At 50.5% G+C, this 27,118-nt stretch overlaps 2 protein-coding genes across 4 annotated transcripts; one reads left to right on the top strand and one right to left on the bottom strand.

Annotated features, from left to right (window-relative positions):
• Nucleotides 1-5,812: 5,812 nt before the first annotated feature.
• Nucleotides 5,813-17,337, top strand: NUDC (nuclear distribution C, dynein complex regulator). 2 transcript variants are annotated; one of them, XM_058718480.1, is made up of 9 exons: nt 5,813-6,023; nt 8,306-8,383; nt 13,670-13,873; nt 13,952-14,017; nt 14,804-14,923; nt 15,000-15,194; nt 16,354-16,437; nt 16,532-16,650; nt 17,070-17,337. In XM_058718480.1, the coding sequence occupies exons 1-9, from the start codon at nt 5,943-5,945 to the stop codon at nt 17,119-17,121; spliced, it is 999 nt and encodes a 332-aa protein (XP_058574463.1). In that variant the 5' UTR covers nt 5,813-5,942; the 3' UTR covers nt 17,122-17,337. The 2 variants fall into 2 exon arrangements, with proteins under 2 accessions (XP_058574463.1, XP_058574464.1); XM_058718481.1 differs by lacking the exon at nt 5,813-6,023 and adding an exon at nt 6,234-6,466.
• A 1,079-nt stretch (nt 17,338-18,416) lies between these two features.
• KDF1 (keratinocyte differentiation factor 1) lies at nt 18,417-26,764 on the bottom strand. 2 transcript variants are annotated; one of them, XM_058718479.1, is made up of 4 exons: nt 26,640-26,764; nt 20,317-21,384; nt 19,786-19,860; nt 18,417-19,233 (listed from the first exon to the last, which is right to left on the bottom strand). In XM_058718479.1, the coding sequence occupies exons 2-4, from the start codon at nt 21,350-21,352 to the stop codon at nt 19,151-19,153; spliced, it is 1,194 nt and encodes a 397-aa protein (XP_058574462.1). In that variant the 5' UTR covers nt 21,353-21,384; nt 26,640-26,764; the 3' UTR covers nt 18,417-19,150. The 2 variants fall into 2 exon arrangements, with proteins under 2 accessions (XP_058574462.1, XP_058574461.1); XM_058718478.1 differs by having other exon boundaries at nt 26,580-26,707.
• Nucleotides 26,765-27,118: the final 354 nt, after the last annotated feature.

Below are 27,118 nucleotides of genomic sequence, written 5' to 3'. Positions count from 1 at the left end.
GTGAATAATCTTAATCCTTACATTTGTAAAGTTCCTTCCACAACCTTCCACAACTGAAACCTCTTCAGCATCCCCTCAAAGGAGACCGGAGTCAGACCCCTTGGGTTCAAATCCTGCCCCATCACTTAGTGTCATTGGGCAAGTCACTTTACATTGCTGTGCCTCAGTTTCCTCATCTTTAAAAGGTACAAGAAAGGCCAATAGTGTATATTGAGTTTATGGGCCCTGAAGCTTCTACAATTTGGAAGGTCCTCTTTAGGAATAGAAAATCAGGTATGAAAGTGAATATTTAAAGTGAGAAAACATGGGGGGGCCTGGCTGACTCAGTCCGTAGGTAGAGCATGTGACTTTTGATCTTGGGGTTTTAAGTTTGAGCCCCATGTTGGGTGTAGAGATTATTTAAAAATTAAAAAAAATCTTTGTTTTTTAAATGCTTATTTCTTTTTAGGAGAAAGAGTGTAAGTGAGGGAGGAGCGGGGGGAAGGGTTGGTCAGAGGATCCAAAGAGGGCTCTGCACTGACAGCAGTGAGCCTGATGCAGGGCTTGAACTCACGAACTGTGAGATCATGACCTGACCAAAGTCAGATACTCAACCGACTGAGCCACCCAGGTGCCCCCCAAAATTAAAAAAAATTTTTTTTAATAAAATGAGAAAACTAATCTCTGCCGATTACAAACTAAAATAAGCTGACAGAAAAACATGAATGTCACAAACCCGGGAGAATAACACAATACTTTGATTAATTGCTTGACGATATTTGCCTACGTGTTTTAGCTGCACATTCTTTGCTTGCCTCTTCCCTTCCATTTCCCATCTAATCTCAGACCTCACTTAAGCTTCAGCAAATGCTCTAGAGGAAGTATTCCAGAGACAGGGCTCCGTCCACAATCTCAACACTGCATTTGTCATGTCTCTTTAGTCTCTGTCAGTCAGGAAAAGTCCCTCAGTCTTTCCTTGCCTTTCACGACCTTGACGCTTTTGAAGAGTTGTAGTTAGTTTGTAGCAAGGCTCTCAATTTTGGGTTTGTCTAAGGCTTCCTTGTGATTAGACTCAGATTATGTACCTTTAGCAGGAATATCACAGAAGTGAGGTGTTCTTGATTCATTCTATCAGCACACATTTCCATCTGTCCTGTGGTTCTCGTTGGTCACCCGAGTAAGGTGATGTCTGTCAGGCCTCTCCACTATACTTACTCTCTTCCCCTTTGTAATGAATCTGTAGTTTGCGAGGAGGTATTTTGAAAATGTAGATACATACCTTCTCATAGTTTGAATGTATGTATGTGTGTGTTTATGAACTCATGTTCTCCTATTTTGTTTAGTGGCTTGTAATCTGTTACTATCGTTATTTATTTGAATGCTCAGATTGTCACAGATTTGGCCCATGGGAGCTCTTTCAAGCTGGAGTCTGTCCTTTTGTCATGCCCCATCATTCTTTGAAGATCCTTTGTTTTCCGGTCTAAGCAGATACCTCTTTTCAAGCCCCTGCAATCAACCAGTACTCCAAGAAGCTCTGGTTCAATCTTTTAGTGGAGAGTAGTATTTAAAAACCATGATCTGGGGGCGCCTGGGTGGCTCAGTCGGTTAAGCGGCCGACTTCAGCTCAGGTCACGATCTCGCGGTCCATGAGTTCGAGCCCCGCGTCGGGCTCTGGGCTGATGGCTCAGAGCCCGGAGCCTGCTTCCAATTCTGTGTCTCCCTCTCTCTCTGCCCCTCCCCCATTCATGCTCTGTCTCTCTCTGTCTCAAAAATAAATAAAAGTTAAAAAAAAAATTTAAATAAAAATAAAAATAAAAACCATGATCTGGGTACTGGGAGGGTAATTAGAAACCTGGACTTGCTCACTGTTATGAGGGTGTCACTGCTCCCAGGCCCTTCCAGAATTAAGGAAAGTACACCCCCCCCCCACTTACAGTTATATTTATTTCTATATCTATTTATACATACTATAAAACATGGGTTCAGACTATTACCTGCAATTTGAATCTACTATAATAGGGTTCATTCTCATTCTCCCCTTTTTATATTTATGACTCCCTTCTCCAACACTGAGAAATCTGGCTTTCATCATTCTGAATTTATTCACTTATTGGATCTATTTATAATCAGTCTCCCATATTTACCACCACCCGATTCCCTATGAAATGCCCTCCTTACCCCACTTGGGCTCTGATAGCTTGTGTCTGGCTGCCCCCTCCCACTCAGGGACACTTTCTTCACCTTGCTGGACCCCATGCCATATGGCCACCTTCCTCACGCTGCTGGGGCTCTGACTTTTGCTCTGGGCCACTGTGGCTCCCTCCCCCTTATTTCTTCAGGGGCACCTGGGTGGCTTATTTGGTTGAACATCAGACTTCGGCTCAGTTCATGATCTCACTCGTGAGTTCTAGCCCCACGTGGGGCTCTCTGCTGTCAGCACAGAGCCCGTTTTGGATCCTCTGCCTCTCTCTCTGCCCCTCCTCTGCTCATGCTCTCTCTCTCTCAAAAATAAATATTTTAAAAAATTTAAAAAAATTTAAAATAAGTTCCTTCAGTGAAAATGGAGCGATGATTCTGTCTTTCCTCTGGAATGGTTGATCAAAAACAGGTTTTGTTCTTTTTTTTTCTTTTTTAGGAATAAAAACATGTCTTATTCTTAATAGCCAGGATACTTCACACAGATGTTTCTGATACTTGTAGTCGTGCTTATAGGTTTGTAGTAGGAATTTTGATAAATTCTACTTTGCGTAATTACTATCAAAAAAGAAATATATGCGTGGAGTATTTATTTAAAAAAATTTTTTTTCAACGTTTTTTATTTATTTTTGGGACAGAGAGAGACAGAGCATGAACGGGGGAGGGGCAGAGACAGAGGGAGACACAGAATCGGAAACAGGCTCCAGACTCCGAGCCATCAGCCCAGAGCCTGACGCGGGGCTCGAACTCACGGACCGCGAGATCGTGACCTGGCTGAAGTCGGACGCTTAACCGACTGCGCCACCCAGGCGCCCCTAAAACATTTTTTTAACGTTTATTTATTTTTTGAGAGAGAGAGACAGAGCACAAGCAGGGGAGGGGCAGAGGTAGAGGGAGATGCAGAATCCAAAGCAGACTCCAGGCTCTGAGCTGTTAGCACAGAGCCCGACATGGGGCTCGATCTCACCGACTGTGAGATGATGACCTGAGCTGAAGTCAGACGCTCAACCGACTGAGCCACCCAGGCGCCCCTATGCATGGAGTATTTATAATTGCATATGCTGCGTATTCTTTATAGGAGAGAACTTCCTTTTTGGGTTGGCATCACTATGAAGTGACAGACAATTTAATGATGATTGAAAGAATTTTGTACAGATTTGCTTCTTCTCTTTACATGTCCTTCTTTCTCCTCCACCACCCAGGTTCTTCCCAGGTGTCTTGGGAATCACTCATAGTGGGAAGTGGGATAGAGTGGGCAAAAAACAGTGCAAACAGTGGTCTTGAGCAATTATAATTTAAGCTTTTTATTTTTGCAAAATAAAAAGAATATATATATTAAAGCTTTAATTTATTTTGAGAGAGAGTGCACAGGGGAGGGGCAGAGAGAGAGGGAGACAGAATCCCAAGCAGGTTCCATACTGTTAGCTCAGAGTCCAATGCGGGGCTCAAACTTGAACTCATGAACTATGAGTATTTATATCTATCTATAAAATATCTATATCTATAAAATATGTCTATAAAATATCTATAACTGTAAAATATCTATAACTGTAAAACATCTATAAAACATCTATAAAACATCTATAAAACATCTATATCTATATCTATATCTATATCTATATCTATATCTATATCTATATAAAGAAGACCTTGCCCAGCCTCTTCCCAAGGCATTGGATGTGCAAGTGAAGGGCGCTGAGGTTCAAGTTTCATTAGATTCACAGAAAATCTGCCTCTAATAATGCCTTTCCTAGGTGTTTTTCAGGACACAAAGAGCCTGGAACACAGCAAGTCCTCAGTAAAGGAAGGGCAGTGGTCATTATTATTGCTCTTGCTTTCACCCTCATTTTCTAAAGGAGGCAGTGGAGAAGGAGGAGAAGGAGACCCCTCTGTGGGGGGTGGTCATGTAAAGCTGGACTCCAAGGTTTTAGAGCTTGGGTTTTTTGGGGCGCCTGGGTGGCTCAGTGGGTTAAGCGACCGACTTGGGCTCAGGTCATGATCTCACGGTTTGTGGGTTTGAGCCCCGCATAGGGCTCTGCGCTGACAGCTCAGTGCCTGGAGCCTCCTTTGGATACTGTCTCTCTCTCTCTCTCTCTCTCTCTCTGCCCCTCCCCGCTTGTGTTCTGTCTCTCAAAACATTAAAAAGATACATCTTGGATTTTTTTGTTAAGATTTTATTTTTAGGCAATCTCTACCCAGTTTGGGGCTGGAACATACAACCCTGAGATCAAGAGTCATATGCTCTTCTGACTGAGCCAGCGGGTGCTCCAAGTCTTGTATCTTTTTTTTTTCTCACCGTGGAGAGCTGTGTTTTCTGAGACCTGTGTATGGCCTGAAGGCCGGGTGGGGGCGGGGGGTGGGGGGAGTGTTTCCAGAAGGAAGAGGGAGCAAACTGTCAAATGCAGCTGGGAAGTTGAGGAAGATAATAGTGGTCTCTGGGCTTTGGCAACACAAGGTCATTGTACCCTTGGTTAGAGTCTTTTAAGAAAAGCCTAATTAGAGAGTGCCTGGGTGGCTCAGTCGGGTTAAGCGACCGACAGCGGCTCAGGTCATGATCTTGCAGTTCTTGGGTTCAAGCCCTGCATCCGGCATTGTGCTGACAGCCTGACAGCTTGGAGCCTGCTTCAGATTCTGTGTCTCCCTCTCTCTCTGCCCCTCCCCTGCTTGTACTCTGTCTGTCTGTCTCTCTCTCAAAAATAAATGTTAAAAAAAGAAAAAAGCTAATTACAATAAATTGAGGAAAGATAGAAGGTAACAAAGTGGAGAGACAAGTATAGCAATCTTTTCAAGTTTTGCTGTAAGTGAGAACCGAAAATTGCAGTGGTAGGATGAGAAAATGGGAGTCACGGAATGGTAAAAAATAAGTGACATTAGAGCATGTTTGTAAATTGAAGGGAATGATCCAGAAGAAAAGCATTTGTGATGCAGGAGATTTAAAAAAAAAAGGACAATAACAAAGGTAGAATCCCTGAGAAGACTAAGATGATGAATTTCACCGCAAAAGTGGAGCGGTTTTCCTTAGATGGCTGGGACGTGTCCCCCACTTAAGGTTGAATACAGCAACCGTTCCATAATTTGTGGGGCCTGGTGCAAAACGTGTTGTCCCTTGTTCAAAAATTAAGAATTTCAAGACTGCATCAGAAGAGCATTAAACCAAGCACGGAGCCCTTCCCAGGACGAGGCTCGAGCCACTGTACAGTTTGTCACCCCAAGAAACTGGTCCTGGCAAGTGTGTGATGATGACAGAGGTAGGCTGTCCTTTGGGCTAGGGCCTCCACTGCCTCATGGAAGGACTGGAAGAGAGGACTTAGGACACTTTCAGTTCCACTTTTCTACAAAATGGGAAATCACTCTCAGGGGTGAAGCTCAGAGTTTGTCCCTTTTTAACTTCCAACCCGGCCAGATTTTAGTTCAGGGTTTTCTGGAAGGCTCCAAAGCATCTGGTGACCATAGCAACTCACGCCAAACTCCGGGACCCTTGCTCCGCCCACCGCTTCCTGGACGCGCTCGACGATTGGCTCAGCATGTCGACCAATGGTCGGTGAAGCGGGCTGTTTGCCGCGCGGTCAGTGGTCGCGGGCCCGGAGGGAGGCGGGAAGACAGGGCGAGAAGGCGGGCCTGGGCGGCGCGGCGCGTGCGTGTTTCCGGCTCCGCTGCGGAAGGCGGACGACTGGAGCCGTTGGGCCGGACGCGACCCGAAAGAGCAGGGAGAACGCGGGACGCGAGTGCGGAGCTGGGAACTCGGAGCGTGGCTAGAGGCAGGCGCGATGGGCGGAGAACAGGAGGAGGAGCGGTTCGACGGCATGTTGCTGGCCATGGCGCAGCAGCACGAGGGCGGCGTGCAGGAGGTAACGGCCCGCGCGGCGTCGGCCTGGCCTGGTCCTGAGGCGCTCGCCAACCCGCGCGGTCCTAGCCACACTTACTCCACTTCTCTGTTTTCCGGGGTCGAGATTCACCCTTGGGCCTCGCGGGTTCCTGGGATTCCTCCTACGTCCTCACTGCGACCCAGCTTCCGGTCTGGCCTCCCCGTGGCACTTAGGGCCCCATTCGTTTCTGTCCCGGGCTCCCGGCCCCGCTTAGTATCTAGCAACTCCGTGTCTTAGCAACTCCGGCGTCTCCGAACGCGCTCCTGGAAAACCCGCTGCCCTCTCCCTTAACCCGTCCCCCAGTCTCATACATGCTTCCGGCCTCGTTTTCCGTCCGATGGCCTCCCCCGAAGAGCATTTCTTAGGATGAAGCATCCTATACGTTGGGATTTGCATCTACCAAGACCTGGACCGAGCTGGCGAATGTGGGGGGGGGGGGGGGGGGGGGCGGGGTGATGTTAGCACGTGGTCCCTTTAGGCCGTGAATGAGGAGTAGGAGGCCTGGGTTCACAATTTTTTCCAGCACCTACCTACAAGGGACCTTTCCACGTCTCCAAGCCTCAGTTCCTTTGTCTTTGAGATAGAGCTACAAGTCCTTTAATTTCTGAATCTTTGTTGGACAGGAAAAGTCTCGAAGGACAGTAAGGAATCCTCAGTAGTCAGGTTTGTTCATTCAGATACTTCTCGAGTGATTGATGCGTGCCAGACACTCATCAGACTGGGTCCTGGGCATATAGATGTGAGCAGAAATCTGTCCTTGCCCTGATGGAGCTTAAAACTTTTCAAAAGCATAATTCATACATAGTGACTGCATAATAACACATAGCATATGGACGATAAGGACCAACTGTTACAGATTCTGGAGTTGGTTTTTTGGGCCAAAAACGTGGAAAGTTAGAAAAGCCTTTCAAGATTGGTTCCAGAACTCTCATTCTGTAAAGAAACCAAAGGAACTTGCCTAAAATCATCCAACAGGTTCCTGACCAGACAGGACCAGACTCCTTGGGCCATTGTGCTTTCCACAGTCCATTGCTGATTCTTTGTCTCACTGGGAACAAGTTTTCTTTGAGCTTTCTATTCCCATTCTTTTACCCAGGTGCCTGTGGAGACCAAGGACTCCTAAGCCTTTTGAGGTGGGAAGAGAGTTACTAATTTGCAGGTGTGAAAGATTCCCTTCCTCATCCTCCTGAATTGTTGACATTAGATTTGGGAACAGGTTCATTTTTGAGTGAATCAAAAAAGTGTCTAGAAGTAGAAATTCAAACCATGAAGATATGAGTGGTTCTAAATGTGATGCTAGAACTTTTGGGCAGATCAAAGCGCTAAGGTGCTAATTCTTGGTCACCATTAGATCATTTCATTCAGGAAAAGTTTTACTGAGCATATACGCTGAGCCTGGTGCCAAGCTTTGGGGATGTAGACAGAATAAGCCATAGTTCACGGTACCTGTGTGTGAGGAGTTCACTCTGGCAGGAGGTCTCTTGCTCTGCAGGCTCTGTGCTGACAGCTCAGAGCCTGGAGCCTGCTTCGGATTCTGTGTCTCCTCCTCTCTCTGCCCCCCCCCCCCCCCCAACATTTAAAAAAAAAAAAAAAAGCCATGGCTTAATATAGGAGGTCTCTTGCTGTGGGCCAGGCGCTACTAAGGGCCCTCACCTCCATTATTTCATTTGATCCTCACAGGGTCCCTAGAAATAGGTCCTGCTGCTGTTTCTGTTTTAGAGTTAAGAAACTTCCCCAAGATGACAGAGCTAATATGTATCAGTCTGATCTTCAAACTTGTATTCTTAACCATTTGGATACTCTGGTGTACCAGTCAGAGTTAGTTGGTTTTAAACTTCTCTGAAGTGGCTTCATATACTCCCCTCCTTCCGTCTCTGCCCTAGTAACTCAGCCAGTGCCAGTCTGGATGGACTTTTTACTGTCTGGAGAGGAAAGCTGGGCCTAGATGTTTCAAGCCCTGGATTGAGAGGAGTGTTCTATATCCTTAGGCTCCTTCTAGAACCACAAGGAATATGAAACCCATGTACCCATAGACAGGAGAAATGAGAAATCTACCTTTCAGGAAATCTAAATAAGGTTAAGTTAGGCTTCCTGGTGGAAGTGACTAAGGTAGGGCCTGTTAGGGAGGCTGTCTCCTCTGATGAGAGGCTTGGGGTAAAACAATCAAGTCCCAAGATCCCTCCTGGACGAGAAACCGATCTCTGTGCAGTCAAGGGGCTCCCATTGTGGCATCTCTACAGCTGCAGTCTCCTTCTGTCTTTCAGCTTGTGAATACTTTCTTCAGCTTCCTTCGACGCAAAACAGACTTTTTCGTTGGAGGAGAAGAGGGGATGGCAGAGAAGGTGAGTGTTGGGGCCTGCTGTCCCTTGGGAAGCTCTGTCTCTTCAGAAGAAAAGCTCCCCTGGTCGTCTTTTGGTGTAATAATAGCCTTCAGCAGAAGTAAAATGCCAAGGGCGAAGATTTGGGGACGGGAGGCAAGCTGTCGTTTATTGAAGCCCCTTTCCTTGCCAGGTGCTTTATCTGCCTCTATTTCCCGTGATCCTTTAGCAGTTTGAGAAGGACAGGTGTTACTATTCCCATTTTGCAAATGAGGAAATTGGCTCAAGGGTGTTTGGCACTTTGTCCTCAGTCTTTTTTTTTTTTTTTTTTTTTAATTTTTTTTTTCAACGTTTTTTATTTATTTTTGGGACAGAGAGAAACAGAGCATGAACGGGGGAGGGGCAGAGAGAGAGGGAGACACAGAATCGGAAACAGGCTCCAGGCTCCGAGCCATCAGCCCAGAGCCTGACGCGGGGCTCGAACTCACAGACCGCGAGATCGTGACCTGGCTGAAGTCGGATGCTTAACCGACTGCGCCACCCAGGCGCCCCTGTCCTCAGTCTTGAGCTAAGTTGTGAGAGAGCCAGCGTTGGAACCAGAGTCTGTTGTAAAACTGTCTTCTGCCCTTGACCGCATGCTGCTGGATTCCTTTTCCATTGAGGAAGTTTTATCTAATTACCTACCTGGTGGTGAGAGTGGGCAAATGTTGGAAACTGAGCTTAGAAAACAAATACAGGAAAACTTAAAGCCAACCAATCCCAGTCTTCCCAGATACGGTGACCCAAAGTTCATGGATTTGGGAATTGCATTTTGTGGTACAGGCTCTGAGACCTTGAACTTCCTTCTGATACCTTAGATTGTAATTATATTTTTGAAAATTGGTAAGTTGTGAAAATGTTACCTCACCGAACAATGATTTTTTAGGACATTGATACTGTTTTCACTTAAAGAGACATAGTAACAAGAGGGAGACATTCTGCAAACTGCTTCCTGTGGCGTCAGGCATCTGACAAGCTAGAATGTGCTATACTGTGTCTTGATCTGAGGCTACTCTGTCATAGACACACTGGCTTGAGAGTGGGAGTCCTGGAATCTCAGCCCATTTGTGTGGGTTGGTTGATTTCCCACCAATTCTCTGGTCCTTTCAATCTACATGTCTGCAAAATGGAAGAAGGTGGACTTACTGACCTGTAGGACCCCTTCTGGCTCAAATATTCTTTCTGTGTTAGCGCCAGCGCCTGTTTCTCTGCGGGCCAGACTGCCTTATAATAGCATTTGTTCATTCGTTCAGTGAACATTTATTGAACACTTAATGCTTTGTCTGTGGTAGGTATTATGCCAGACCCTTTGGGATTACATAGGTGAATACAGACTGGCCTTTGTTTTCATGGATCTCACAGTGTAGCATGCTGCCCCCACCCCTTAACAAATGAAGAAGTGGGTGTTCGGGCAGAAGCCCTAGGAACATTAAATGGGGACTGCCCTAGGTTGGGGGCTCAAGGAAGACTGTGAGGAAGCGGTGCTTGAAGTATGAAGGATGATTAAGAGATAGCTGGAAGAAGGGAGAGCGGGGAGTAAATAAAGAAGTGGTGTCTTACAGGTATGGGGGTGATGGTAGCTGCCATGTATGGTTGTCTGCTGGTCCCCTCTTAGACCTTGTCATGCTCCTTGGCTCTTTGTTCACTTAGATTCAGCTCTTCCCCAGGAGGTGGGTCAGACTCTCGGGCAGGCAGAAACCTGTCCAGCCTTCCCACCTGGTCTCCATGTGTAACACAGTAACTCCTGGGTATTGAGTGCCTACTGTGTACAGGCCACCAGGTACATCATTTTTAAGTGCACCCGTTAGGAGCAAAGGCTCTGGAATCAGGTAGACGTGAGTTGGAATTCCAGTCTCCCCCTCCATTTCCTGCTTTACCACTGTGTGGCATTGGGTAAATCACGTTTTCTCTGAGCCTCATTTTTCGCAGCTGTAAGGGGGTCTAAATCCTTATCTCATAGGGCTGTTGTGAGGATAAAAAGAGGTAATGTAGATGAAGTGGCTGGCATTTGAGAATCAAGTTCATGGTCCTTTTCTGAACCTGTTGGAGCCGAAGCAATCCCACTTCTGGGTACATACCCAAAAGAATTGAAAGCAGGGTCTTGAGAGATCTGTGCACCTGTGTTCATAGCAGCACTATGCACGAGAACCAAAAAGTGGAAGCAATCCAAGCATCCACTGATGGATGAATAGTGTCATATATACATGTGATGGATCTAATGGAATATCGTTCAGCTTTTCAAAGGAAGACGCACAGGAGCACTTCTTGAATGATTTAATTTATGTGAAGTTCTTTTTTTTTTTTTTTTTTTTTTAATTTTTTTTTTCAACATTTTTTATTTATTTTTGGGATAGAGAGAGACAGAGCATGAACGGGGGAGGGGCAGAGAGAGAGGGAGACACAGAATCGGAAACAGGCTCCAGGCTCCGAGCCATCGGCCCAGAGCCTGACGCGGGGCTCGAACTCACGGACCGCGAGATCGTGACCTGGCTGAAGTCGGACGCTTAACCGACTGCACCACCCAGGCGCCCCAATTTATGTGAAGTTCTAGAACAGGCGTATGTTTTCTCCTTCAGATGTTTTGGGGTACCCTCGCCATGGTAAGGTTAAATATCTCCTACCTCTCAGTGTCTCTTCTTGCCAGGCTGGTGGGAACCGCTCTTTACTCCCCAATCACCCAGCCTTGGTCAGGGAAAGCCTGTGTTCAGGTCTGCCCGCTTAACAGTCTGGGGCCTGTCATCTTCCTTTTTTTTTTTTTTAATGTTTATTTGTATTTTGAGAGCGCTTGTGCAAGTGTGTGCACGCACCTGTGCATGCACGGCGAAGGGGCAGAGAGAGGGAGAGAGAGTCCCAAGCAGGCTCCACACTCAGCACCGAGTCTGCCTTGGAGACTGATCCCACGACTGTGAGATCATGAACTGAAATCAAGAGTCAGAAGCTCGACCGACTGAGCCACCCAGGTGCCCCTGGGGCCTGTCTTCTAGAATTAGCCCAGCTGTCCTCATCCTTCCCTGCTCTGCTGGGCTGTGGTTCCCAAAGATGTGTCTAGTAACAGATGCTTGGCTCTCTGACAGCCTGCTGGTTGGCACCATAGAGTAGGCTCCACACCCCCAGGGGTCTCTGCCTGGGGTTGGGTCTGGGTAAAGTTGGTGGGAGGAGATTGGGAGGAGGGGTCAGAGACTGCTGTGATTGGCCTTGGCTGTGCCTGGTGGTTCAGCTCTGCCCTCACCTAACCTCCAGGAGCTAGGAAGGAACAGGACGAATGGGATGTAACATGATTCACTGAAGCTGGGAGAGGGGAGGGCCCTGCTCCCGCCTCCCCTTGGCCACTGGTTGGCAAATGGCTTGAGTTCAAGGTCTTCCCGATTAGGGATTTGGGACCAAGGCCCTTTGGTGGAACAGCCTTCGCTGGCGTAATTGTCCCATGACTGTTTCTATTGACAGCACAATGGCCTTCAGGTGACTCCCTTCTCTTTCACACATACTCCATTTTGTTAACCCATTCGGTTGGGGGATGCTTTTGGTGCCCTTCAACCTTGTAGAGTGTGGAACTACTGCCATGTGGCATGAGGTTGGGAGTTTGGGGGTAGCCGGAGGAACTGACATCAAATGAATGAGAAGCCACGGGGCATTTGGCAGAACCTAGGTCTAGGAGCCCATGGGTGACTTGTGACCCTGAGCCCCACCTACGCCCCTCAGCTCTTGCAGACCCCTCCTTCCATCCAGCTGTGGCTCAGAGATGTTTGGAAGGTGGTAAATTGACCACCAGTCATGTGCTGAGTGCCCGCGAGGCCTCTTCCAGATGTGTGGACTGACACAGGTGGGTTTCCTGAGTTGGGTATGTTCCTGGGCCTGCTGAGGGTGAAGAGACACTGGAGCTGGTCCTGGAGGATGAACAGGAGATTGCCAGGTGACCTGGGAGTAGGGACAAGGACATTTTAGGCAAAGAACAACTTATGCAAGATTGTTTTTGGTAATAATGACATAGAAGCACAGAGTGATGACCTCAGGGTCACACAGGTAGAAGGAGTAGTCCGGGAACTCCAGTCTAGGTGTGACTGTCGGGTCTGCTTGAGAATTGGGCAGGAGGGCTTGTTAAAAAGACAGGCTGCCGAGCCCCACCCGGAATGTCTGATTCAGTAGGTCTGGGGTGGGACTGAGGTTTAGCATTTCTAACAAGTTGTGGGTGATGGTGGTGTTGCGGGTGTGGGGAACCACATCTTGAGACCTATTGGTATGAATAGGTGAGCCATCTCTCCCATTGCATTTTTATAGGGGAGAACATACTTGTCCCCACCCCTAACCGGCTGACACTGGATTAGCCTCAGTCGGGCAAGGGGTGTTAGGAAGCTAACACTGTGTATGTGGCTATGACCGTGCCAGCCTCTTGGTAAGCATTTGTCCTATTCGATTCTCGTAACAGGTGAGAAAACTGGGGCTTAGAAAGTGTCAAAGTCATTCACTTGTCCAAGGCCACGCAGCCAGCTAGTGACAGTGGCAGTAGTATTGTGGTAGCTCTTGGGCAGCAGGGAGACCAGCTAGCAGGATGTGGGTTGGAAACATTTTGGGAAGGCACAGTGGGAGAGGAAGGATTTGACGTTGATAGCTCTCGGGCTGAGGAGAGGAGGAGTCTAGCCTTTTCCCTCAAGAAAGCTCTCTCTGGCTTCCTGCTAATGTGGTGATTCTGGATGTGTTGGCTGAGTTGCTGCTGTCCTGGAGACAGGTACGCATGGGGAAGAGATCAGTCAGGGAAGCAGGTCAGTGCAGGCCTGCAGGCTCAGGAAAGGTCTCTTGGGCGGAGACTGGAGTTCTGTTCATAACAGCCCTGCTCTGTAGGGAAGGACCTTCTGAGCACTTACCGTTGGGTCTGCACAACAGCCCTGTGAGGTATAGGGATTCATCCTCACAGGTGAGGAGTCTGAAGCTCTTACAGGTTAAGTTCTTTGCCAAAAATACAGTAGCTAGTGTGTGACAGCTTGGGTTAGAACTCAGCCCGTGTGGCTTCACTGTCGTGTTCTTAGTCACTAGACTGTGTGTTTTTTAAGTAACCACTGTTTATCGTGCCAGGTACTTTGCAGCTGTTCATTTGAGTTCTGAGATAGGTGTGTACAGTGTCCCGTGTCCCCCCCCCCCATTGTATAGATGAGGAGCTTGGGTTCTGAGTGCAGTGCCTTTGCCCAGGCACCCAGCAGATAGAGGCGGGACTGGACTCCAGGCCTTGGGATACTGGCCCCAGCCCCAGTGCCTCCTCGCCTTCTGTCCCTCCCCCAGCTCATCACACAGACCTTCAACCACCACAATCAGCTGGCGCAGAAGGCCCGGCGGGAGAAGAGATCTCGGCAGGAGAATGAGCGGCGGGAGAAGGCCGAGCGGGCAGCTAGGCTGGCCAAGGAGGCCAAGTCAGAGACCTCTGGGCCCCAGATCAAGGAGCTGACAGATGAGGAGGCAGAGAGGTTGCAGCTGGAGATTGACCAGGTAAGAGTGGGCTCCCTGCACCCCCATCAGCACTGGCAGCGAGGATGCTGTTGCCAACTGCTGTGCCCTTCACCACAGAAAAAGGATGCAGAGAATCATGAGGCCCAGCTCAAGAATGGCAGCGTTAGCTCACCAGGGAAGCAGGTGAGTTGGACTGGGGGTGCATAGTCAGGGGCTTGGAAACTTCCAGGGACTCTGTAGCCTTTCCCCATGTCTCGGATGCTTTCCCCTATGCCCTTTCCCTCAGCTTTTGGGGTCCTCCCCATCCTTCAAGATCCCACTCCTAGACATTGGACCACAGGATTGGGTTTAAAAAAAACCTACTGGTCTTAAAGCCTTGGCAGGAGAGCCTAAGAGCCAGAGAGCGCAGCGCTTAGACAGGTATCATTTGGGTGGGCTGGGGTTTGTGGGCCCAGCCTGGCCCTTTGCAGCGATATATGTGGGGGATGTGCCTCTGGGGCTCCTCCCTCTCAAGTCCAGCTTCCCAAACAACGCTTGGGCATTCATTTGTCTTTCCAGAGTTTCTGGTCTGACAGTAGGAGTCTCAGCCCCACAGACACAGAAAAAGAAAATTGATCATTTGGCAGCCTGGTTTTATTTTAGAACCCTGTTCATAGCCACCTTGTGACCTTCTGTTTTGTGCTGGGCTTTCTTTCCAAGTCCCTTGGCTTGGATCCCCAGCTAGGTTCCATGGGTCCATCTCTGACTGTCACTGTTCACCAACTGTGTCCTTTGTCACATGGTATGCTGCTTGTCTTAGACAGAGATCAGAGCCATTTTTTTACCTCTGGCTCCCAGTGGGCCCTGGAGTGGGCAGGGACCAGGTCTGTTTCATTTTGCGGCTGTATGCCCAGCGCCATCCCTGGGCCTGGCTCAGCGGGGTTCAGTCTGTCTGTCAGGTAAGTAGCTGAGCACCCCAACTGTGAGCAGGAGGCTGAGGAGGACGAGGAGGAGGAGGATGAGAAAGACAAAGGGAAACTGAAGCCCAACCTTGGCAACGGGGCCGACCTGCCCAATTACCGCTGGACCCAGACCTTGTCAGAGCTGGATGTGAGTGGCCGGGGCTCGGGTTAGGAGGTTAGGGAGCCAGCCTGGGGCTCCTGCTGACCTCCCCTGCCCCATGCAGCTGGCGTTGCCCTTCCATGTGAACTTCCGGCTGAAGGGGAAGGATGTGGTGGTGGACATCCATCGGCGGCACCTCCGGGTGGGGCTCAAGGGGCAACCAGCGATCATTGACGGGGAGCTCTACAACGAGGTGAAGGTGGAGGAGAGCTCGTGGCTCATTGAGGACGGCAAGGTGGTGACGGTGCATCTGGAGAAGGTGTGAGCGGCCTGGTCTCCTGGTCTGAGTCCTGATGGAGAAAGGAGGGAGGGTGTCTGCTCATTCACTCAGGGACCATGCCGGGGGCCTAGTGGAAACATTTAATCTGCACAGGACTTTCAATGTAGGTCTGTCCCATTTTATTCTATTAAAAAAAAATGTTTTTACGTCTATATTTAAGGGGGAGAGAGAGAGATAGCATGTGAGCATGGGAGGGGCAGAGAGAGAGAGACCGAGACAGAATCTGAAGCAGGATCCAGGCTCTTAGCTGTCTGCATAGAGCCCAGCATGGGGCTCGAACTCATGAGCTGTGAGATCATGACCTGAGCCAAAGTTGGACGCTCAACCAACTGAGCCACTCAGGTGCTGCGCACCCCCCCCCCCCTTTTTTTTAATTTTTGAAATTTTTTTTTATGGTTCGGTCTAAAATTCCTATTTTAGAATCAGGAATAGGGCAGTTCAGATTTGCCCAGGCTCCTACCTCTAGGTAGGGATGGAGTCACGATTGAGTCTTTGGTACCAAAGCATCTTGTTTTACATTAGGTTTGTACATGCGTTCAATGCAGCAAATACCTGAGTATGTACTATGTGCCAGATGCTGTTTTAAGTGCTGGTGAGAGAGCAACGAGCAAAACATAGAAAATTGCCTTCAGGAAGCCTTGCCTCATTCCCTCAGAGATGCGACACAGACACCAGTAAATAAATGTAGTCCTGTAAAGTGCCATGAGTCAAAGGAAAGCTTTCCATGGCACGTAAGGCCTGTCCCAGCCTACCTGCCTTTCACTCACCTCTCCCATGTCCTTGCACTAGCTTCTCCCAACTGGAATGTCCTCTCTTGCTTTTTCATCTGGTGTACCATGTGTCCCTCAGGCCCAGTCCTGGTGCCACTCTAACTTCTGTCCCTCCACCCTGGATGAATAGCTCCCTCTGCACTTCATTTTTGCCCTGATGACACTGATTTGTAACTGTCTCCATTTGCTTCCCAAGCCACTGGGGATGGCAGAGGTCTTGCCCATCTGCACCCTAGGGCCCCGCACAGGGCTTTGTGGGTCCCAGGTACAGGATAGAGGAGAGAGTTGGGTTTTGGAAAGGTTGGGGGGTGGTTCCTAGGGTACAGAGTGAGCTACCTCCCATCTCCCGGTGGTTCCCCTCCTCACAGATCAACAAGATGGAATGGTGGAGCCGTTTGGTATCCACTGATCCTGAGATCAATACCAAGAAGATCAACCCTGAGAACTCCAAGGTGAGCCTTAGCTGGTTGTGTTGGGCCTCAGCTGGGAGGTGAGGGCCTAGGTGGCCCCAGAGCTTCACCCATCTTTGTCACTGCCTGCCCTCAGCTGTCAGACCTGGACAGTGAGACCCGCAGCATGGTGGAAAAGATGATGTACGACCAGAGGCAGAAGTCTATGGGGCTGCCCACCTCGGATGAGCAGAAAAAGCAGGAGATTCTGAAGAAGTGAGCAATGCAGAGATGGAGGCTTGGGGGGGTGGGGGGGTAGTTCTGGGGGCGAGGTGGGTGTTGGGTCTAGGCCTGGGTGACAGCAGTGAGTGGGTCACTGAGCAGGACACAGGGGCCACCCTTCCCCTTCCAGAATGAGCCAGCCAGGTTTATGGATTGATAGCCTCAGCTTGCCTACTCTAATCACTTTCTGAGGTCATCTTGAGGGCAAGGCCACCTCAGGGTAGGAAGGGAGAACACAAGCGGTCATTGCCAACTATAGGAAAACCCTGAGGCTCTACCGCTTGCCTGGCCTGGCTCCAAGTTGCTCAGGGCTCTAAAGAAATTAGACCTGATGTGGGAGGTTGGGAGAAAGGGGCTAAGTTTCCGGGAGAGGGACGGCCTGATTTACCTTCTTCCTACTTTTGCTTCCCCAGGTTCATGGATCAGCATCCGGAGATGGACTTTTCCAAGGCCAAATTCAACTAGCTTGTATATGTCTCCCTGAACTCTTGGGGCTGAACCCCAGCCATCCACCTTTTCCTACCCTTCCCTGGGACTTGGGGGCCTCAGGGCTGGGATAGGTATGGGACTGGCCCAGACACACTGGTCCCAGGGCATCATGGGAGAAGGGCTGGGGCCTTGTGGGGGGTGTCTTATCTTCCCCAGTTGGCCTACCGTTACACATTAAAACTATTTACTCCACCTGTTTTCTCTTCCCTCTGGTCTTTCCCTGGGGGACAGGCCTCTCATTGCTGGTGCTGGGGGCTTGGCTTTTAGCCCAGCTTCTGCCATGTGACCTAGAGCAAGTCCTTACACCTCTCTGGGGCTGTTTCTCATTACTTAGAGGGAAAATTAAACAAGGCTTTTAGTCTGTGACTGAGCAAAGGTGAGTTTTTCTGGATACAGGGATCAGAATACGTGTCATATTCTTAAAGGGGCCCATGACTCAGCAGAATTTAAGACCCACTGGAGTTGATTCCGTTTTCATCTCTAAGACAGTGTCTCACTGTGGACATTCTCCATCTTGGAGAGGCCTTGACCTGGATGAGATAGCAGAGCTGAAGGAAAGGGGACAGTTTTGTCACTGGTACTGGGACCTTGTGGTCACAGTCCCCAAGGGGACCATCTCCATTTTGTATATTTGATAGGGAGCTGGATAGTTTGCCTAGTTGTCGCTTGCCACAAGGTGCCTGTGAGATAATAAGATGCTGTGGGGGCTGAGGTGGATCCTGGATGTCTGTCTTGTTCAGTCAAGAATGGGCTGGTGGGTCTGCTTTCTCCTCATTGCTGAGAGGACTAAGACACTCCTGTGTGTGAGGAGTAGCTAAGTAGGATCCTTCTGGACCCAGCTGGGCTCTGATGTCCAAACAAGGGGACCCTACTTCTACCCCAAGCAGGTCAGCTTGCTAACTTTGGGGCAAAACTGCCAAGAGGCCAGCTTCCGGCTTGAGAGCCACAGTTACTAGTCATGTGGCCAAGTTCCTTGAACCCTCTGAGCTCCAGCCTCTTGGTCCATGAAAGGATGACCCCATTCCAGGGTTGTTGGGAAGGTCCAGAAGATCCCAGTGGACCACAGTGCTGTCAGAACCAGGGAGAGGTAGAGGGAGCTGAACTGCAAGTTGGAGGCTGGGTGGGGGCTGACCCATCCTCAGGGATTTGGGGAAACTGCAGGGATGGGCAGTGAGCTGAGGCGGCGGGGTGGGGGTGGGGGGTGGGGTGGTGGCAGGTAGGCCTACCTAAAAGAATCCCTCAACAATGACAAAGCACTTGTTAGACCTTCCTTAGGTACAGAAACTGCTTCTTTATTGGGGAAACCTGACAGGTAGACATTCTTGGTATCATTTTAGCCTTATGACTGCCCCACAACACTGAGGCAGGCTGGGCACCCTATCATGTCTCTTGTGCTGTGCAGCGGCCAAGCAGATTGAACAGAAAGGACAGTATCTGCTGAGATGACCAGGCCGTCTTCTGTTACCTTTGTCCTTGCAACTGTGGTTGTGTTAGCATCCAGAACACCATCAGCCAAGAAACAATAGAACATAATGTGGAGTGGGCACGGCCCACAGAATTCCAGACAGGCCCTGCCTGCTCCCTAACCCAATCCATTAAAATAAGCTTCTTTGAGCTGTCACCCTCTCCCTCCCCATCATGGGGAGAGGGAAGTTGGCATGTTTGGTTATGGGGGTATATGTTAAGGGGATAGAGATGGGATTCAATCCCAGAAGGTAATTTCGAAGTCTTTGCTTTCCATGACCGAGGCTGCCTGAAGACCAGGGGCAGGAAGGAGCAGGCCCAGGCAGGGGTCAGGCCAGCAGAGGATCCAGGGGGATATGGGCACAGTGGCCCAGTGAAATGCACATGGTCCAGGAACCAGTCAGCTGAGGCAGGAGGAGCCACGGGTGGCCACTGCTTCTGGTCTCATGGTCCAGCTTCCTCCAAAGGGGGTCCTGCTTCCCCTCTTCATGCTGTGGGCTATACTCCCAGAAGGGGTTGCCACCACTGGGCCTGGTTGGGGTTAGCAGTACACCTGGAGCAGTGGTGCTCCTGATGAATCTGTGTCTGTGCCCTGGAAGGACGAGTCGTGGCTGGCTGGGTATCCTGAGAAGGGAAGAGGAAACAGGCTCAGAGAGGGGAAGGAGCTCATCTAGGTCCCAGGGACAGGGAAAAGCCTGCTGAGAAGGAGCAGAGTAGGACTTGCTTGGGTCAGTCTGATCCTGGCTGGGTGACCCACTCGGCTTCTTGACCTCTCTGAGCCCCAGCCTTGCTGTCTGTAAATGGGTAATGACCTCACTCCCGGGGGCTGGTGAAGACCAACAAAACAGTAGTAGCACACAGGGTAGAGTGCCTTTTCAGCACCAGTGGAAAGCGCTCCCCCCCCCCCCCCCGCCCCTTCACTGTCCTCCCCAGTAATATGGGCTTAGATGCAGCTTCTGAACCCTGCGTTCAGGGACAGCCCTCTGAATGTTTCCCAAGTGAACCCTTTAAGCCAGCCTGCAGGATTGGGATGGGGTCTGGCTGCTCGGGCTTCTGGTCCCTTTCTGATCCCATGCCCACCCACCCCAGGAGGAAGCCGAGAGGGGAGAATGGAGGGGGGTTGCCAGAGGGGACTGTAGGGCAGTGTCCTCTGTACTAGTCAGGTCAGGACCAAACCTGGGGCTCCATAAGGCCTCAGCTTCCTGGCGATGGCATCTGCAGTGGTCTCCTGGGAGATCTGCACTGTGAGTTCTAGGGAGGGAACAGGAGGGGGCAGTAGTCATTATCACATCCTTTTAACCCTAGCCCCCACCAGCTCCCAGCCCGATGAAGGAGGGGTCACCTACCCCTTGGCTGGGTCAGACAAACAGTGTTTAAAACAAAGACACAGGCGGTGTGTGTGCGTGTACACAGGCATCTGTGCCGTGGTGGGTGGGTAGGGGTTTTGGTTAGGGCAAAGGTCCAAATTCATAATGGGTTCCTGGGTCCTCTTAACCAGGTTAGGCCTGCAAGTTACTCTGGCAGGTGGCAGCAGGGGACAGAAGGAGCCTCTTAGGGGATGCAGAGGAGTTCAGAAAAGGGAGGAAAAGGAGGAAGAGCAGTGACTGGCTGAAGGGTGGACCCACAGTGGCCCCAGACCCCAGCGCAGCCCTCCCTTGGTCAGCACCTCCTCTGCTCTGCCCCTCAGCCATGTGGAGCTCCACCTACCATCCTGGCTGAGCCCTGAGCCCACCATGGTCTCATGGCCACTGTCAGGGGCGGCAGCAGGGGCAGCACCCCGTGTGGAGCGCCCCTCTGTGGTCTGCGGGCGGGTGCGGCTTTTGCGGGTACTGATGCGAATGATACCACGAACCAGGCGGCCCTCGGCATCCTGCTCATCCAGGTGGTAGTCCTGGGTGATGCTGCTGATAAGGTCCGAGATTTTACTGGTCTTCTCCAGGAACACAGTGTCTGATGTGCACTTGGCCAGCTCGTCGATCTGGTGCACACTGAACAGCTCTGTCAGCTTCTTGAAGATGAGCACATCAATCTCTCGGCTGGACATGGAGCCGCTTCCTATCTCGGGCAGATCCAGGTCCGACTCGTGGAAGGAGTAGTACTCTTCAGAGCCACGGGGGCTGCTGGCAAGGGTGCTAGGCAGGCTGTGCCGCATGGGTGGGGGCTCGGCCAGTGGCTCCTTGCAGCAGGAGTCCGCATCAGGGGCTGGGGAGGTGGCACTGCGGTAGGGATATACAGGGATGCCTTTGAGCTTGACGTCAGGGTAGCTGAAACTGCTACCCATGGTTGACTTGAGCCGTTGGCCATCCCGCTGACCAGGAGGTGCACGGTCGGGACTGGGGGGCACTCCATTGTGTTCTTTGGACCAGTTGGTGTCAGCAGCCCTCTCAGGGGAGTCCCCAGCAGACAAGCAGGGGCTGCCACCCCGCACGCAAGCCCCGCAACGCTGAAGGCAATTCCGGCAACGGCGGAAGCAGAAGGCAGCCCGGCACCAGTCCCACACCCAGGGTCGCCAGAGCAGGCAACAGGCCGGGGGCTCAGCAGCAGCCTCAGCAGAGCTGGAAATGAAGGTAAGGCTCTCAGGCCCATGGTGGCCAGGGTCCTTGGGGTCTGGCCTGCGGGTGCGGCGGCTTGGTGGGGGTTGGGATGGCTCATCAAAAGTCTCCAGGCATAGCTCTGTTGGCCGCTCCCAGGGTCCCAGGCGTGGGGGCCCAGATGATGGGCGGGGGTGTCCGGGGCGGGGCATGGCTCATTGCATGATTTGTTGCAGCCAGGCACCTGTAGAGGAGAGGCCAGAAAGGAGTCAGGATCAAGGGTGCAGTTATGCCCATGAACCCTCACCTAGTATCCCTCCCTACCCAAGAGGAAGTTCTGTCTCTGGTCTAACCTACATGTCAAAATCTCCTGGGACGTCATGCCCATTGGGATGGCTACTATTGAAAAACCAGAGGATGACAGGCATTGAAGATGTGAAGTGGGAATGTTTGTAGAATGGTGCAGCTGCTGTGGAAAACTGTGGCAGCAACTCCAAAAATCAAACACAGAACTGCCCTATGATCTAGCAATTCCAGTTCTAGGTATACACCCAAAGGACTGAAAACAGGGACTTAAACAGGTATTTGTATTCCAATGTACACACAGCATTATTCGCAATAGGCAAAAAGTGGAAACAATCCAAATGGCCATTGATAGATGGATAAATAAGCAAAACATGATGTATACATACAATGGAATATTATTCAACCCTAAAAAGGAATGAAATTGATACAGGCTACAACATAGATAAGCTTTGAGACAAGTGAAATAAACCTGACCCAAAGGACAGACGTGTGGTCCCACTTACATGAAATATCTAGAATAGTCAAATTCTTAGAGACAGAAAGTAAAATGGTGGTTGCCAGGGGCTGGAGGCAGGGGAAAAGGGGAAGTTAGTGTTTAATGGGTAGAGTTCCACTTTGGGAAGATGAAAAAGTTCTGGAGATGGATGGCAGTGATGGTTACACAACAATGTGACTGTGTTTGATGTCACAGAATTGTATGATTAAATGGCAAATTTTAGGGGTGCCTGGGTGGCTCAGTCGGTTAAGTGGTTGTCTGACTTCAGCTCAGGTCATGATCTCACAGCCTGTGAGTTCAAGCCCTGTGTTGGGCTCTCTGCTGTCAGTGTGGAGCCCACTTTGGATCCTTTGTCCCCCTCTCCCTCTGCCCCCTGGTCCATGCATGTGCATGCGTGTGCTCTCTCTCTCAAAAATAAACATTTTTTTTTAAAAAGGTAAATTTTATGTTATGTATATTTTACCACATAAAAAGAAAAATCCCCTGAGATATCACTTTCTAGGGAATGGTCTCCCCCAGTTTATTCCCACTGTTGGTAAGCCTACCCAGCACAGAGTCTCTGAGGTTACTCAACAAATGCCTTTCCATGTGACCTGCTACAGAACCTGAGCATTACTACCTTCCCTTTCCCCTCTTCCTTCAATCAGACATGGGGCTGTAACTGTCCCCACGTCAATATTTCAATCTGGCTCAGATTTGCTCGCCTAGCAATATTTAACACCAAGCACTCTTTTGCTTCCTTTGATTAGACAAGAAAGCCACAAAACACACCTTCTTTCCCTTTCTGACTTGGTTGCTAGCAAACTCAGAGCAAAAACTTCATTCATTCCACAAACACTGAGGCTGGCCCTATGTTAAGGCACTGTAAAACCAAGGATGAATAAACTACAGACCCTGTTCTTGTGATTCACTCATGGTTTTGTAGGGAAAACAGATGCTTAAAAGATCCTAAGATGGAACATGTAGGATATATGAGGCATTATGGGAGCGAATAACTATGCCTCAGGGAGTTAGGGAACACTATGTAGTGATATGTTTGGGAAGGTTCTTGATTACATGTAGGGGTTTCCAAGCAATAAACTGGATTTTCTGTGACATTGATCCTTTATCTTTTTCTCCCTGATTTAATGGCACTGAGGTCGTAGAACTGGTGGTATGTGAGGAATTTGGGACTGAACATCAGGATATCTGTATTCTAGTCCCAGTTCTGGCTCTAACAGACAATGTGCTTTGGACAAATAAATGCCATCTCTCTAATCAGGCCCACGGTCATCTGTCACCCAGGTACTGTTGAGACTCCCATTCTGGCCACTTCCATTTCTTTCTGCTTACTGCAGCCAGGGAGAATTTTAGCAATCTGGAGAAACCTGAGAGACACCACTTTAATCAAATGATCAAAATTAACATCACCAATAATGGGATGAACTGACATCATGTGCCTCCTGATATTCTGCACTAAGAAGGATATGACATTACTTAAGTATTTCTGCCAAAAAAACATAACCTGAATATAATCAGGAGGAAACATCAGACAAGCCCAACTTAAGGGCATGACAACTAAATGCAATGTGTGATCCTGGATTGATCAAGAGGAAAAATTGGAAACTGGGTAATGTGGATAAGTGGTAAAATTTACAAGTAGACTGTATATTATTGAATAGTATTATGCCAATGTTAAATTTCCTGAAGTTGATTACTATGGTTATATAAGATAATGCTCTTAAGAAACATACACTGAAGCACTAAGGGGTAAAGGAGCATGATGTCGGTAACCTAATCTCAAAAGGTTCCCAAGAAAATCTGAAGGTTCATGTGTCTCGAGAGAGAAAGGGAGGGAGGGAATGTCAGCCATGGTGGCTAGGCAAGAGGATACAGGAATTCTTTATTCTTGTAATTATTCAATCCACTTCCCCGGCCCCATTCTGCACTCCTTCTCTAAGGAGCCTCCATATCCCCAAGTGGGATGGTAACCTGTCTTCCTACAGCTTTCTGCTGGGCTCTGTCAGCTGGGTCAGCCTTGAACCCATTGTTTGAGGATGAGCCTGTATGACCCCAAGGGGCAGGGACTGTGTCTGACTCCTTTCTGCCTCAGTGTCAGAACAGGGTCAGATACAGTAAGTGCTTCAGGGGACTGACACATTCTGTGTGGCCTTAGAGTAGAATCAGAACCGTGGGGTAGAAAGAAAAAGGACTTCAAGCTCTAGGCTGACCAGAATAGGGGTAGCAGCAGTCTCAGGGAAGGGGGTACAGACAGAGACTAGTAGATGACTTGAAAGTCCCTCACAACCCAGACAGGCAAGTGGTTAAAAACCTTTGCCTTGGTTTGAGCAATGTGGGGCTGGAGGTATGGATTCATTCAGTCACTCAATTAACAAATATTTAGTGAAGGCCTACTGAATGCCAGACACTGTTCTAAATTTTGGTGGATAAAACAGGCAAAAATTCCCTAACCTCAGTCAGGAGTCTGCATTCTAGTGAATGAGTTAGTTATTGATGGCTTACATTGTTCTATGTACTGTAAATGTATTAAACCAATTTTCACAACCCTATTTGTTGGCATTATTATTATTATTATTATTATTATTATTATAATATACTATATACCTAGAGGTCCAGATAGGTTAAATAAGTTATCCAAACCACACATCTACTTTTACCCAAGCAGCCTGGCCCAGAGTCTTACCCAATACCTCATCCTATCTGTTACTTGGGAGGGAAAGGGGCAAAGTGGCCAGCTGCCAGCTCCATGGACAAGCCTATACCCACAGAGGGACCACATAGGGAGCCCTCAGCCTTCCAGGCTCAGGCCTTGGATGAGGAGGATGGGTGCCTCTACACTGTTTCAACCACACTGAGCTCTGGGGTAGGTAAAACCTTCAAGGGGTTACTGATGAGGGTCTGGATCACTCCTCCTCTACCCCCAAGGCTTTAGGATTTGCTACTATTCATTAGATTCACCCACCAGGGGCACCTGGGTGGCTCAGTCAGTTAAGCTTCCGACTTTGGCTCAGTTCATGATCTCATGGTTTGATTTCAAGCCCAGCATCGGGCTCTCTGCTGTCAGCACGGAGCCTGCTTCAGATCCTCTGTCCGCCCCTCTCTCTGCCCCTTCCCTGCTCACACTCTCATACTCTTTCAAAAGTAGATAAACATTAAAAAATAAATAAAAATTAAAAAAAAATACATTCATCCCACCAAATATTTATGGAGCACCTACCATGTGCCCAGCACTGTGCTAAATGCTGGAGAAACAGCAGTGAATGGGCCAGAAATAGTCTCCAGCCCAAGAGGGCTTTCACTTTACCTAACACTCAACAATTGTTCTGTAAATGTCATATTTACAGATCAGGAAGCTCAAGCTCAGAAGTGACTTGCCCAGAGACACCCAGCTGGAAAGGGATGGCACAGGATTTGTATTGTGCTCTACCAGACTCTGGAGCCCATGTACTTTGTTTTGTGCCACATACCTGGAATGTGGGTGAGATGAAGGTCCGGGGTGGGGGGGGGTGGGGGGTGGGGTGGGGGGTGGGGAGGGTACTAAGGGCAGTGGCTTGTTTCAGTTTTCCCCACCCCTCTAGGTCCAGAACCCTTCTGAAGTCCAACTTAGCCCATTTCCTCCAGGCTCTATCTTCCGCTGGCTGCTGCTGCCCTCACATCCGAAACCCTAAGAACACTGGTCATTTGGTTTAGTGAGGGGAGGGCCCCTGCTCCCGTTGTGGCCTGGGACAAGCCTCTTGGCCTCAGTTTTCTCATCTTTAATTAGGGAGACATGAGTATCTTCCTGGGCCACTGTGAGGTTTAAATGAGTTATTTCGTGCGGGTTTCTTAGTGTGGTGCCTGGCACGTGGGAGGGGCTCGGTCGCCGGGCGCCCCAAGTCACTGCAGGGGCCCGCCCTCCCCAAACTTCTCATTGATGCTCTCTCCTCCCCTAGTCCCTGAGATCACACATACACACACAGGGGTCGGTCTCTGTACACCCCCCCTCCTCCCAAGGTCCCCAGGACAGGCCCCACCCCCGCACCCAGCCTAGTCTTGCACACCCAGCGGAGACGGGCACCCCAACCCTGCTCGGGAAACAGCCTTCGGCTCTCGCCCCCGACGTCCCCGCACCTTCTATTTCCTGCCCCAAAGGCTCAGCCCACGAATCCGGCATCCGGGGGCACCCAGTCCCGAGGCAAGGGAGAACCAGACCCGGGCACTGCCCCTCCGATTAGCACAGCCTCTGCACCAGCCGGGGCCCTCGGGGCGAGCTCCACGCTCTCCAGCTGCAGGGGCCCTCCGCCCGCGGGCAGACGCAGCCCCTCTCCCGCCCTGACACCGTTCCTCCGGGTGTGCACGCCCCCCTCCCCCCTCCCGACACTGCCACCCCTCCCCGGGCGAGCAGAGACCCCCGACCCCAGCCAGCTCAGCCCTGAGGGCGACCGCGGCCCCCCCGCCCCCCCATTCTGGCCGCCCAGCCCAGACGCCCGCTCAGGCCGCTCCCCGGCCCGCGCACCCCGGAAGTGGGAGGGTGGTGCCCGAGGAAGCGGCCCCGGGACCCTCCCCCGCCCAGGTGTAGCCTCGGGCGGGGGGGGGGGGGGTCTCTCCACACCGGCGCCACCCCGGCCCGCGCCCCCACGGGCCCGCGCGGGGCTTACCTGTCCCGCCAGGTGAGCCGCCTCCGGCCGGCCCCTCCCCCCGCCCCCCTCGCCGCTCACCTGGGGCGCAGGTGAGCGTCTCGCGGGAGCGCTGCACGGGCCGCCGCTGGGGACACACTTCCTGCCTCCGCGAAGCGCCGCCGCCGCGCACCTGGGCCGAGGCCCCGCCCTGGGTGCGGGGCGGGCACCGGCGGCCCGGCTTGGGCGCGAGGCCTACGGACTCCGAGCCGGTGCTCGGCCTGGTCTGGTTAAAGGAGGCGGGTAGGGTAGACCGACGCCGAGGCTCAGTCTCCTCTCCTGTTAAACGGGCAGGTGTCCCAGGAGGCTCTGAGCACCTGGGGAGCGCTTGCCGGTCCTTAAAGGCCCAGCTCGAAGGTCATATCCCCTGGGATGCCTTCCGCGGGGGGTGGGGGGTGGGGGCTTGGCCTGTCTGGTTTTCTGTTACATAGAACAGGTCTCAGTACTTCGTTAGCATAGTACTCAGCACAGTTTTGTCCTCTGTCTCCTCCTTTTCTGACTTGAGGACAGAGGCTGGTCTT

Source organism: Neofelis nebulosa, chromosome 2, assembly GCF_028018385.1.
Source record: "Neofelis nebulosa isolate mNeoNeb1 chromosome 2, mNeoNeb1.pri, whole genome shotgun sequence".
Classification (NCBI taxonomy): Eukaryota; Metazoa; Chordata; class Mammalia; order Carnivora; family Felidae; genus Neofelis; species Neofelis nebulosa.
This window is presented reverse-complemented; position numbering and strand designations above follow the sequence as displayed.